Raw genomic sequence first — 12,880 nt, 5'->3', positions numbered from 1 at the left:
ATTAATTTCGTCTTGTGGGGCACCACTGTATTGGCTGGGGAAAGCCAGCCAGATTGGGCAGGGTATTATTGTTTTTATTGTTACTGAAAGGCATGAGGATCCTTTGCCCAGGGAAGCTGGTGGTAGGACCTGGTGGGGAGTAGATACCTCAGCTGGAACAGACTGAGGTGGTTTCCTGCTTCCCTCTCTCTCCTGGAATTATATTTTTGTTAAAGTGGATTTTACCTTCTTGTGATCTGCCTTGAATACTACTGTGCAGCAGAAAGGCAGCATAACAGACTTTAAATAAATTGTGTGAACTGCTTACCTGTAACCCTCATCTCATCAATCTGTATAATTTTTTGGTCATACTCCTTTAAGGTTAGTTGCATTTTTCACCTAGTCTTTTAAATGGGGGTTTTCTAGAAGACAAATTATAGAGAAATGCTCTTTCACAGAAAACAGCTTCTGTAGTCAGAGTAATTACTTTCCTTACAGAAACAGCTTATTGCAAGAAACAGGATGATGAATCCATGGAATCTGCTCTGCATATAGAAATCGTATATCACATAGCTAAATCTTGCACTTGGGCCTTGCACATGGAAATTCATGTGGCATTTTTCTTTCATTCACTGCCCTCTGGACTATGGTCATTTTTATTTTTGTAATTCACTGTTAAGTTAATCTTAAAAATGCTTTATGAAAGTTGCAGCAAGAAAAACAGAGCTTGGATAAAAGCGATTTTTGGCAACAGATTATACCCATCTTCTAATTCTTCAATACTTTTTTCACCATTTCACTGGGTTTTTAGTTAAACAAAGGATACTGTCACTAGGTGGTTCATGTTGTTTTACTATGAGTAATGACATATAAAAGCTACTGGTATCTCATCTATTTGCTTATCAACTCTAGTCTGAGTTTCCAAGTGATGGTATACTGCTGAGGCTAATGTGAGGTTGAATGTTCCCAATTCAAAACTGAGCTCTGCCTTGAATTCACAATTTCTAAGCCCCAGCACCCCACTCCATATCTGAGATATAGGAATAATATAAAATACTAAAGCAACAACACTTAAGTGGAGCAATTCTTATTGAACTCAATGGGGCTTACTTCAGATACATAGGGTAAGGATTGTGCTCTGGGTTGTTGTAAGGATTCTATGATAATGGGCCAGTTCAGACATCATAAAACATGGTTTATCATGATGAGAATGAGCCACATTAAGCCTCTATGCATTCCACCCTTCCCTTTCCTCCTCCACTTTGAGAAGGAGGTAAGTTTTCACTTCCATTATCGACTAACCACACTTCTAAAGTGGACTCTAATCTGTAATGAATCTTAAATATTGTTTCTGAAAACAAATCAGTTTCTTAACCCATGATTTCAAGTTGTTTAGATTAACAGATCACAGTTATGATTCATCACAGTTTGTAGTATATGGACGAAATGAAACTATTCCTTATAAACAACAGATGTGTATGCTTCTGATATCCCCATAGAAATGCCAGAAGAACAGAAACGAAGAAGCAAGAGCCCAAAGCTTGCTATGGCTTGATGCTGTCATTTTAAACCATGGTTTATCATGACTGAATCTCAACACTTATTTCCATGGATCTAACTCACTTCCCCAATACAGAACGGTGCCCTGAACATTTCTGCAGTTCAAATGAAATCCACCATAAGCATGAAAGTAACTGGGGGCAGGGATAATGCTTGATACTAAGACACATGTTCTGTATTCTCTCCAGAATGCATTCTTGTTGTACTTTAACCCCCTCCTACTACCAATTATCTTCCCTAATTCTGTTACGCATTCCAGGCACACAATAAATTCCATGATGCAACCTTGATCAAATTTGCTCTGCATTCTTGAGATACACATTCTATATTGTGCAGCCTCATAACATCAAGCCACATGAAACAATCCAAATTCTGTAGAAAATCTGTTTCCAATCTCTGGACTGGCACAACTTACATCTCCTCCCAATTTCTCAGGGATATCTGGAGAATCCTTTTCTGACAGACAATGGCCTACACATTAACTTATTATCTCCAGAGACAGCTGACCTATATCTTTATAAGCTAACCAAAGAACTATGCTATGGGTCAGCCAATGTAGATGCAGCAAACATTCCTACCTCAACAATAACTTCATATTTACCTCAAAAAGGTTCCAATGTTTTGTCCTCTGTCTATTGTATCCCACATGCAAATATTAGAATTTTCAAGAAATATAATCTTAGGTATTGGCATACAGATAATCATAGTACATACTAATACATGAAAACTACTATGGTAACAGTTTTTCACCTTCTCTAGCTCTTCTTCCACAGTTTGCCTTTCTCTAGCACTCCGCTCAATTTGGATCTGCTTCTCTTCACATTCCTACCAAAGAAGCAAAAGGCAAGCATTAGGGAGAAAAAGGAGCAAACCATATACACGTGTAACTCTACTTGGCAAACAATGCCAGGGTTGAGTCATCTAGCACCTGGTATGTGGAATAAGCACAAACATCACTCATTTTAAGCTTTCTTTAAGTCTTCTCTGTCTTGCATTTTCTCTACCTATAAAACAAGTCACATATATATATTAGTAGTTTAATCTTAATCAGGTTCTTGTGTTGGGACAATAGTTTTTGAAATATTTATAGCACTTGTAGCAAATTAACATACAAGCAGCTTGTCATATAATTATGATTTTGTTCTCTCTAACACACACTCAGAAAGTCATGACTGGAACTCATAATGTATCATTGCTTCCAGAAGAGGAAGGAAGAGTTCAGAACCACAATCACAGTGTAGTATTTTGACATCCTCATTGATTTCCCTTTTTAAAATATAGGTATGCCATATAACATACTTGAATATAACCCCTTGCAGAGAAGAATGACAGGTGCACAAGACTGCTTTCACAAATTATGAAAAGTTTATTTTTTGCATTTCTTATATTTTTAGATTGAAAGAGTAAGCTACATTGTCTATTGTATATATGCAACTTTAAAATGCTTCCTTCATTTCCATTGCTCTTCATCTGAAACTTTGACCATTAATAACCACCACTCCTTTTATAGCCAAACTTCTGAGAGGTAAGTGCAGTTGCCTATGCAGTGAAAATGATGTCATCCCTACACAACTGTGAGGTATCAACAGAGTTGGGCAAACTTGAAACGACAAAGAAATAGTTAGAGAAAAAGTCCTAAGGTGGAGAGGAACCTCAAACCAGCCCAAATGAAGAATGGGCAGACTCAGTGGCCATTTAATGCTGGTTAAAAGGTGGAAAGGAAAACCCTAAAACCTAGGTGGGAGAATGAAATCAGGAAATGTGGAGGAGGGCATAGCTGACTGACTAACACTGAACAAAAGCATTCTACACGACATTTTGTTAGCGGATGCTGAAAACAGTACAGCAAAGGTGTCTGTATAATATCAATGGGCAGGGAGTTCCAAAGTGTAGGTGTTGCCATGTCAAAGGATTAATTCCTTGCAAGTGTGGAAAGAATGTTATATGGCACTGTAAAAGTGCCAGTTCCACAGACTGAAGCAGTCTAGTGAACATGTACCTCTATGATATTCTGGAACACTTTAAAATATGTGAGAACTGCTGTTGTAAGTTTTTATTATAATGGTTTCATCTTTTCCTGCTGGCTTTATTTTTTTATGGTTGTTGGTAGTCTTTTTTTGGTTACTAGAAGCAATCTAGAGAATACTTTATTATCAGGTGTCATACTAATGTATTAAGTAGGTAAGAAAATAAGCAAAATAAAATACAATGCTAGAACAAAAAAATTGAAAGGGATGGGGGGATATTCCACAAAAAATTAAAATTTTTGAATGATGAAGTCTGGAAATGAGTTTAGTTGGAGGGAGGATGGGGGCAAAGGGAGAATTAAGCATTTTCCCTCACTCCTTTATCTCTTTTTATCCCTTAAATGACTCTTTCTGTCATGTTCCCCTGTTGAACCCCTAATCCCTGTTTACCTCAGAATCCCCAGTCAGGGAGACACCTATATTTTAACATGACCTTGCATCCAAGTACAGTTATAGTTTCCTGCCCCCACCACAAACAACACTCCTTTTATCTTTTTCATCTTTTGCTGAACCTCCTCAAAAGCACAAGTAGAAGCTCTGATGAGCAGAGAGAACCTTCATTTTACCTTTTTCCTCAAAAATCTTTACTACCATGTGAATAAAGAGAGCTTGCATGAAAACTTGATAACAAAATAAAATGTTCACATATGTAGTACTTTGATAAGAATACACCAAAATCCTCAAATATTGTTGAGACTTTAAGACTTGTTCTAGCTTTCTGAAAAAGATAAAAGTTCTGCACCATTTAGTCAGATTCAGAAACAAAAGCATAAATGGTGATCAACTACTATCATTGCTGATTTTTTTTAATGAAGACTCTGATGTTTCATTTTAATAATAATTTGACAGCAATCCAGTCAAAAACAAAAGCACTTTTAAGCTTAATTTATTTCAGTGGGATCTGAGCTACTTTCCCATCACTATTGATGAAATCCATGGGATATATGCTATGCACAACTGTGGCTGAATTAAGCTTTTAGAATTTTCCTTCTCCCAATGTATGTGACACAGCAGGAAGATTGAATTCATGATACAATTTACGTTTACCCCCAAAAAGTTTAAAGACAAAGAACAAGCAATTCCAGTACAACCTAAGACATACCTTCTGGAGTGCATCAATTTCTTCTGCTAATCGGGATATCTGAATATTGCACCTTTTCTTTTCATTTTCTACCTTTTAAAATATATATATATATATGTATTGTTTAGTATGCAATGGTTAGTTTTTCCAGTCATACAATGCACCATTAGAATAAACAAGAAGAATTAAATTAAATTAAATTGCTGCTTGCTCATCTTGTCAACTGATTCCTGGCCTGATTACAATAACATAAATATAAATAAACAAGCTAGAACAATACAGTTAATCAAACATCCAGAGAAGATAAAACATATCACAATTAACATGCAAGATAGGCCCTGAACAGCTTAGGTCCATTCTATTTGAGAGCAAATCTCCTTTTGCACACTCCCACCTATTTACTGCCAACTCAAGGCTGGTCCTCTGCACTTGCCCCTATGACGTGTAACAACATTCCCCTAGAGATTACTGCAGGCAGCCACCTGGAGTATTGGTGTTCCACTGTTTGGTTAGAACACACCAATTTGTGGGGGTATGTCTGAGCACTGATTTTGAGTACTGGGTTTGTTTGAAATTATGGACATCTTAGTATTTGTGTATTTTAGCATTTTATTGTTTGTCTTTTGTTGTTTTATTGTATTGATTACTGTTTTTGGGAGGGTTATTGTTTTGTTTGTTGCTATGCTATGTATTTTTAGAAAATGCTATGTGATCCTCAGATGAAGGATGGTATATAAATTAAATTTGATTAATTAAATAAATTCTTCCCATAAATTGCTTTGCAGTTTTATATGGAAGACTTTCTATAAATGTTTTCTCCAATAAATAAAGTTTTAAGCACAACTCACTTCCTTTCTAGTACTTGAAGCAGCATCTTGAAGCAGATGAGAAAATGCTTCCTTCATATTTTCAATCTCCTCTTCTTTTTGTTTTGCACATATCATTGCCTAAATGGGAAATGAAATGAATAGTCCTTAAAAAACTAAGTGTATTTCCTGTTGAGGACAACCAGGTAACAATTCAAAAAATTAAACAGTTACAAGACCATGGTGTTCTAGTGAACAGAAAATTAACGAACTCTAAAATGCACTTTTCCAATGAGTTTTATTTTATATATATATATATATATATATATATATATATATATATATGTTTATTAAAAATTTTTGGATACAAATGCACAAATAATAAACGACCTTACTTATATCATAACGTGGTTTCATCACTTCTTTGGACTCCCTCACGTCTCCCGCTCCCATTTACATCGTTAAAAGGTTTTTCCAAGCAAATTATCAACTTGTTTACGATCTTATATCCACTCATTTAAATATAATCTAGCAATTCTCCAAAAGGTTTATGTTTTCTTTAATCTCACTTATCATCAAATTCAAATCTAATTTAGTGGTGGCCAATTTTTTATAATCTAGCATCCTTCTTAACATTCAACCAAATTACAATGTTTTTGTAAATACGTCTTAAATTTCTTCCAGTCTTCCTCAATCCTCTCTTCTCCCAGGTCTCGGATTCTGCCAGTCATCTTGGCCAGTTGCATATAGTCCATCAGCTGCATCTGCCACTCTTCCAGTGTGGGTAGATCTTGAGTTTTCCAGTTCTTAGCGATGAGTATCCTTGCTGCCGTTGTTGCATACATAAAAAATGTTCGGTCCTTCTTTAGCACCTTCTGGCCGACAATACCCAGGAGGAAGGCCTCTGGTTTCTTAGTGAAGGTATACTTAAATACCTTTTTCAACTCATTATATATCATTTCCCAGAAGGCCTTCACTTTAGGGCATGTCCACCAGAGGTGAAAGAATGTTCCTTCATTTTCTTTACATTTCCAACATTTATTATCAGACGAATGGTATATTTTGGCAAGTTTAACTGGGGTCATGTACCATCTATATATCATTTTCATTACATTTTCATTCAGAGCATTACATGCGGTGAAGTTCAACCCAGTGGTCCACAACCTTTCCCAGTCCTCAAACATAATGTTATGCCCAATGTCCTGTGCCCACTTTATCATAGCCGATTTAACCATTTCGTCTTGTGTATTCCATTTTAACAGCAAGTTATACATTCTAGATAGTACCTTAGTCTTTGGTTCTAACAATTCTGTTTCCAACTTCGATTTCTCCACCTGGAACCCTAACTTTTTGTCATTTTTAAAGACTTCTTTAATCTGAGCGTAATGTAACCAGTCTCGCACTTTATCCTTCATTTTCTCCAAACTCTGCAATTTCCAATTGTCTCCATCTTTTTCTAATATTTCCCAATATTTTGGCCATTTGGCCTCCATATTGGGTCTTTTTCGGGCCTTAGCTTCCAGAGGCGAAAGCCACCTCGGAGTCTTGTTTTCCAATAAGTCTTTGTATTTTGTCCAGACATTAAATACTGCTTTCCTAACAATATGGTTCTTAAAGGCCTTATTGATCTTAACCTTGTCGTACCATAAGTATGCATGCCAACCAAAAGCATTGTTAAAACCTTCCAAATCCAGTACGTCAGTGTCTTCGAGAAGTAGCCAGTCTTTTAGCCAGCAGAAAGCTGCGGCTTCATAGTACAGTTTTAAGTCTGGCAGGGCAAAGCCCCCTCTTTCTTTCGCATCAGTTAATATCTTAAACTTAATTCTGGGCTTTTTGCCCTGCCAGACAAATTTAGAGATATCTTTCTGCCACTTTCCAATGAGTTTTAGTATATTTCATATTTCTACTTGTGCGTCACTCCTAAGTTAACTGTATACTATGGATTTTTTACACCATGAGCTAACTTTTGGATTTCTCATATAGTGACAACACAAAGAGAGAGTTCCACATACACTTAGATTGTAAGAAAAAATGAATTTGGCATACCTGAATTTTCAGGCTACCGTATTTTTCGCCCTATAGGACGCACCTAGATTGGGGGGGGGGAGATAAAGGAAAAAAATTATATTTCCCAGCCCCCAGAACGGGTCCCAGAGCGATGCCGAAGCTGCGCACATCTTTGGCTTCGCTCTGGGAGCCTGCGGGGCTGGGGGCGGGGGAAGCCCGAGCTTCCCTGACCCCAGCCCCCAGAACGGGAGCCAGAGCGATGCCGAAGCACTTCTGAAATGCGTACTGTGTCTGGTGGAAGTCACTTTTCCTGAAAGTGCATGATGAAGACTGTAAAAAATGATAATATTACAAAAGACACAATTTGCATTATAATGCTTAAAGTGTGTGACTACTGGTAAGAAATATTTACATTATTCAGACATAATCGAACGTGTGAGGTGGCTTTAAGAAGGCCCCTTTTTGAACAGGTGGCTGTTCAAAATTGTAGCCTCTCACTCATGTTCTGGTTTATTCCAGCTATTTCAGAAAAAGAAACAGAGTGAATATTTAGATATGGAGAATTGGTCCCTTGGTGCTTTGTTTACCTGACTCTTTTGCAGATTAGCTTCTTCTAAGAGTTGGATGTTCTTACAAGCCTCTTCCATAGCATCATTCTTCTCCCTTTCTATAACAGTGCACTTCACAGTCAGCTCTTGGATTTGTTTTTCTAGGTTTGTTTTTTCTGTTCTTAGCTCTTTTAAATCTTCGGCAGCTACACAAAGCCTGCATATCAGAACAAGGACCACTTAACTGATTGAAGCTAAATCTAGGATTGAAACTACATTCAACTGTCAGCTCTTGTAATCTAGAGAGGACAAGGTTATATGAATTTTCATTTGCCACATTTCACTATCTTGAAGTGATTCTGAAGGTTAGTTTTCAGAAGTTCAGCAATTTTTCCTGGCAAAGTGACAAGCTCTTTCAAATTCAGATCTCATGACTGATATGTACATCTATGCAACCTTAACTATTGCTGTAACAGCATGTGGAACTGCCCTTGATAATTCTTTCAAAAGATCGACAAGTCGAAGAAAGATGTCTGTAGACAAACACTGGCCTCCTTGGCCTGATAGCAAGATGAGCATCGCACCCCACAGTCGCTTTTGACTGGACTTAACCATCCAGGGGTCCTTTAACTTTAGTGGCTACAGAATTCTGACTGACTTGGGAGATGGGGGCAGGGAATCCAGAAATCCAGGATGGGAGAGAGAATAGAACAGAGTATCCTGGAAATGGGAGTACTCCAAATTACAACATTTTGATGCACATCCCAGTTGTGGTTTTGTATTCTGGTTTGCTCACTGATGACATACAATCATTTGTTAATTTGAACTCATTTAAAATAATCCTCCAAACTATGGCCTAGAGGCTCTTTTCTGGTGGTTTGGAAGGCTACCTGAATTACGACTTAGCACCAAGCTTCCTGTGATGTCTTATATATAATGTAAGAAAGGCTTTATTCAGGAGTCCCACCAGAGATGTAGAAACAGCTTTTAATTCACCAATAAACATACTACTCAATTCTAAATGGAGGATAAAGGTAAAGGTAAGGGGACCCCTGACCATTAGGTTCAGTCGTGACCAACTCTGGGGTTGCAGCGCTCATCTCGCTTTATTGGCCGAGGGAGCCGGCGTACAGCTTCCGAGTCATGTGGCCAGCGTGACTAAACCGCTTCTGGCGAACCAGAGCAGCGCACAGAAATGCTGCTTACCTTCCCGCCGGAGCGGTACCTATTTATCTATTTACACTTTGACGTGCTTTCGAACTGCTAGGTTGGAAGGAGCAGGGACCGAACAACGGGAGCTCACCCTGTCACGGGGATTTGAACCGCCGACCTTCTAATCGGCAAGTCCTAGGCTCTGTGGTTTAACCCACAGCGCCACCCGTGTCCATTAAATGGAGGATATTCCAAGCCTAATGCCCAGTGCCTGGTATAAATTAGTCCCATTCCTGAAGACCCAAGCCTGTACATGGAGATGCACTTATTAAGATCATTCTGCTTTTATTGACAGCAATTCCCAGCACATAAACCCTTTTCACACATTCAAATGGAAAAAGCAATTTGTCAATTTGTATGATGGAGCCAGCTAAGAGATGGCAACAACAACAAATGAAGGACAAAACTCTAAGAACCTATTAAGAATGACCTCCCAAGATCTGTATGATGTTGCTCTAGGATTAAAGCAACCATTACTATTCTATTGATTTAAATTCAACTTATTTCCACGCAAGTGTGCCTAGAAACACATACACAACACCAGCTTAACACTCCCCTACAGTGACAAGCATCAGATTAAAAATTAAAATTTAGCATGTGGATTGCTTTGTGGATACAATCAGTGCATGCAAAAAGACAATACCTGGTATAAAATCCTGCATTTAGCAACCAGGGGTGCATGCATAATGAACTTTCTAGATTGGATTGGGATTTAGCATTGATTGCCTCTTTCAGTATGGACTGGAGCAATGCCATCTTCTCCTTTAGCAACTGGTGGTGAGTTTCTGTCAAATTCAACAGAACCAGCAATCTGGTTGACAGGTATGCATGAATTTGTGGACTGGATCTATAGTTTTTGCAATATAGCTTAAACCTTTCCAATACCTCTCTTTAACGCATCAAGTAGAAACAGAGATTAACTTCAGAGGCAATGTTCAAACATACACTTGCCACCAAGGAATGGAAGGAAAATAATCACAGGTGTACATCCATGTTAAGAAGCATGTTCTACAGCAGTTCCCAAACTTTTGCAAGAATATTGTTGGATGTAGTTTTATATTACCTACTCTAATACTCACACGCAGCCGTCCTCAATTTTGTGGCCTCCCAGTTGTTTTGGACTACACCTCCTATCAGCCCAAGTCAACAGTGAGGGATGATGGAAATTGAAGTCCAGAACACCAGAAGGCACTGGTTAGGAAAGGAGTAAACAACCCTTCTGTGAGAAGAAGACGCCGTCTACCAATGGAAGTGTACTTTTATATCCAATACATAGAAAAGTACAGTTAGTAACAAGCCTAGTTATAAGTCTGATAAGCTATATTCAATGAAACAACATATCTGTAATGGCTTAAGCAACAACGACAACAAAAAGAATTTGAATTTCTCAGTGCTCCTCCTTATGTTCCACCTGGCCTTTGGCTTGGAGCCAATTTGATTCCCCCCCTCCCCCCCCTCTCTTTTTCCTTTTCCTTCTCCTCCTGCGATGAGGCTACATTTTAATATTTTAATGTTCCATTATTTTAATGTTGTATTTTATTTTTGTTTTTAAGTTGTAATCATTCTTCTTGTTTTTATTATTGTTTGTAAGCCGCTCTGAGCCCGGCCTTGGCTGGGGAGGGCGGGGTATAAATAAAAAATTATTATTATTATTATTATTATTATTATTATTATTATTATTATGGTCCAGAGAATCAAACAAACACACATTCCTTATATCAATTAATGTTCTACCTTTTCTCCAGTTCTTTTATGCTAGATTGCAACTGATGCAAGCGTTTGTCTGATGCTTCCTCTCTTTCCTGAGCAGCAAGCACCTCTTCTTCCTGGAAGCCACAGAAGTCATTCAGAAATTATTATCAGAGCTTCGCTTGATTTTTTTAAAAAAAAACAGGAGCCAACCAACCAAAGTCTGATTAATGCATTTTGTTTGAAATCAGAAGTAGCATGACATACCTTTCTATCTACCTGGGCCTGAAGATTCTCAATCAGTCTGGTCATTTCATCAACCTTAGCAGCTGCTGTTCTCAAGTCCAACTTGGATTGCCTACACGTAAAAATAAACACTCAATTTTTTTACTTTATTGTAAAAAAGCAGATTAGAGTTACTAATCACAATTACTTATTTCATCTTAACTAAACTGTATAATCAAACAATATTTTCCCATACTGAAAACATTTACATTGGACCAATAAAAATGCATGTTTGTCTATTTTGTATCTCCTCCATATGCTTTATCTGTGAATCAGTGGCAAGATTACTGCTAAAACTGCTTTCATGCAGCCAGGTCTCTATGTGGGGGCCAAACTGTCTGAAAGGAGCTGACCTCAGTGTCGCAACGAAAGCAGCATGGATCCAAAGATAACGTGGTATGTGTATGGAGATTTTTCAGATACTGAGCCCATACACGTTATAACAGCTGCAGTGCACAGAACGTACTCAAACTATGGCATTCACTTTCACAAATGTGGCCACCTACCCTGATGGCTTTACAAGGGGATAAGACAAATTAATGAAGGATAAATCTATCAGTGAAAGCTAGTCATGAGAGCTGTATACCACCCCAGGACCAAAAATCTTACGCCTCTTAAGGGTCATTGGGGAACAACAGCAAAAAAGAACTACTGCCCTCCAAGTCCTGCTTGTGGGCTTCCAAAAACCATCTAACTGGTCACTGTGGGAAAGGGTCAGATAAACCAGATAAAGCTTTGATCTGATCCAACAGGGCCCTTCTTATTTTCTTATGAAACTTCTGCGAAGCACTTTTCTGCAATAACACCATCTCTATATAAAATAAGACATACGCTCTAACAAAACTGTACAGGGAATTACGAAGTGAAGTAGACATTTACATCAGCAGGTGCTACTGCAATCTGTAGCTTTCAGCAGATATTTATTGTTCACACCTGAATAATTAAAATATTTTCTCTACATATTTTACTCTGCGTTTAGGCCCAGCCCTGAGACTAAGCCAATCTTGGTCACCCTGATAAACACCCTTTTCTAAGAGCAAGAGACTGCAGCCGTGTTCCTGCTTCTCTGTTGGAGGCTTGAGATACAATCTTTGTGGCTTTCAAGACCTGGGCTAGCTGCTGATTCATTACTGGGCCAAATTTAAGGTGTTATTAGAATATAAAGTCTTTAACAGCTCTGGACCAGCTTACTTCAAGTATCATCTTATCCATATATATCCATTTGACTCCTTTGATCTGTGGAACTGGCACTTTTAAAAGTATTCCTCACTTGTAAGGAACTGATATTTCAGTGTAGCAGCACCTACTCTCTGGAACTCCCTGCCCATTGATATTAGGCAAGCATCTTCATATCTACATAGGACTTAACAGAATCTGGTATGTAGGTACATATTTTCCTCAGAAGAGATCCCTCACCAGATGGTCCCAGGGCAGGTTAAAAAAAAATCATAAAATCACAAAAAACAGAAATATGAGGGGGAAAACAGCAGCACAGAATAGCAAGACACAGCAATGCAGCAATAGGGAAAACATCCACTCAACCAGTCTACTACGTTTGCTTACACAGCTACACTTCCACTTATAGCTAATAACTTTAATCTGATATGCAGTAAACTGCTATGTTTCTGTGCTTAGTTCTGTTGCATGGACAGGACCATTACAGTGGTACTTGGGTTAGGAACTTAA

The 12,880-nt window shown here is 38.1% G+C and overlaps 1 protein-coding gene across 6 annotated transcripts in view; it reads right to left on the bottom strand.

Moving 5' to 3' along the window:
• SCLT1 (sodium channel and clathrin linker 1) overlaps positions 1-12,880 on the bottom strand; it is a 51,722-nt gene that overhangs the window by 17,080 nt on the left and 21,762 nt on the right. For all 6 annotated transcript variants that reach the window (XM_081876114.1, XM_081876115.1, XM_081876113.1 and 3 more), the window contains 6 exons: positions 11,177-11,267; positions 10,955-11,046; positions 8,048-8,225; positions 5,496-5,594; positions 4,669-4,740; positions 2,290-2,364 (listed from right to left, as the gene is read on the bottom strand). In XM_081876114.1, coding sequence (XP_081732240.1) covers positions 2,290-2,364; positions 4,669-4,740; positions 5,496-5,594; positions 8,048-8,225; positions 10,955-11,046; positions 11,177-11,267 — 607 coding nt within the window. The remainder of the gene's footprint in view (positions 1-2,289; positions 2,365-4,668; positions 4,741-5,495; positions 5,595-8,047; positions 8,226-10,954; positions 11,047-11,176; positions 11,268-12,880) is intronic.

Source organism: Podarcis erhardii (genome assembly GCF_964252035.2).
Source record: "Podarcis erhardii genome assembly, chromosome: 9".
Taxonomy (NCBI): domain Eukaryota; kingdom Metazoa; phylum Chordata; class Lepidosauria; order Squamata; family Lacertidae; genus Podarcis; species Podarcis erhardii.
The sequence above is the reverse complement of the archived record's forward strand: the minus strand, read 5'-3'. Positions and strand labels throughout refer to the sequence as shown.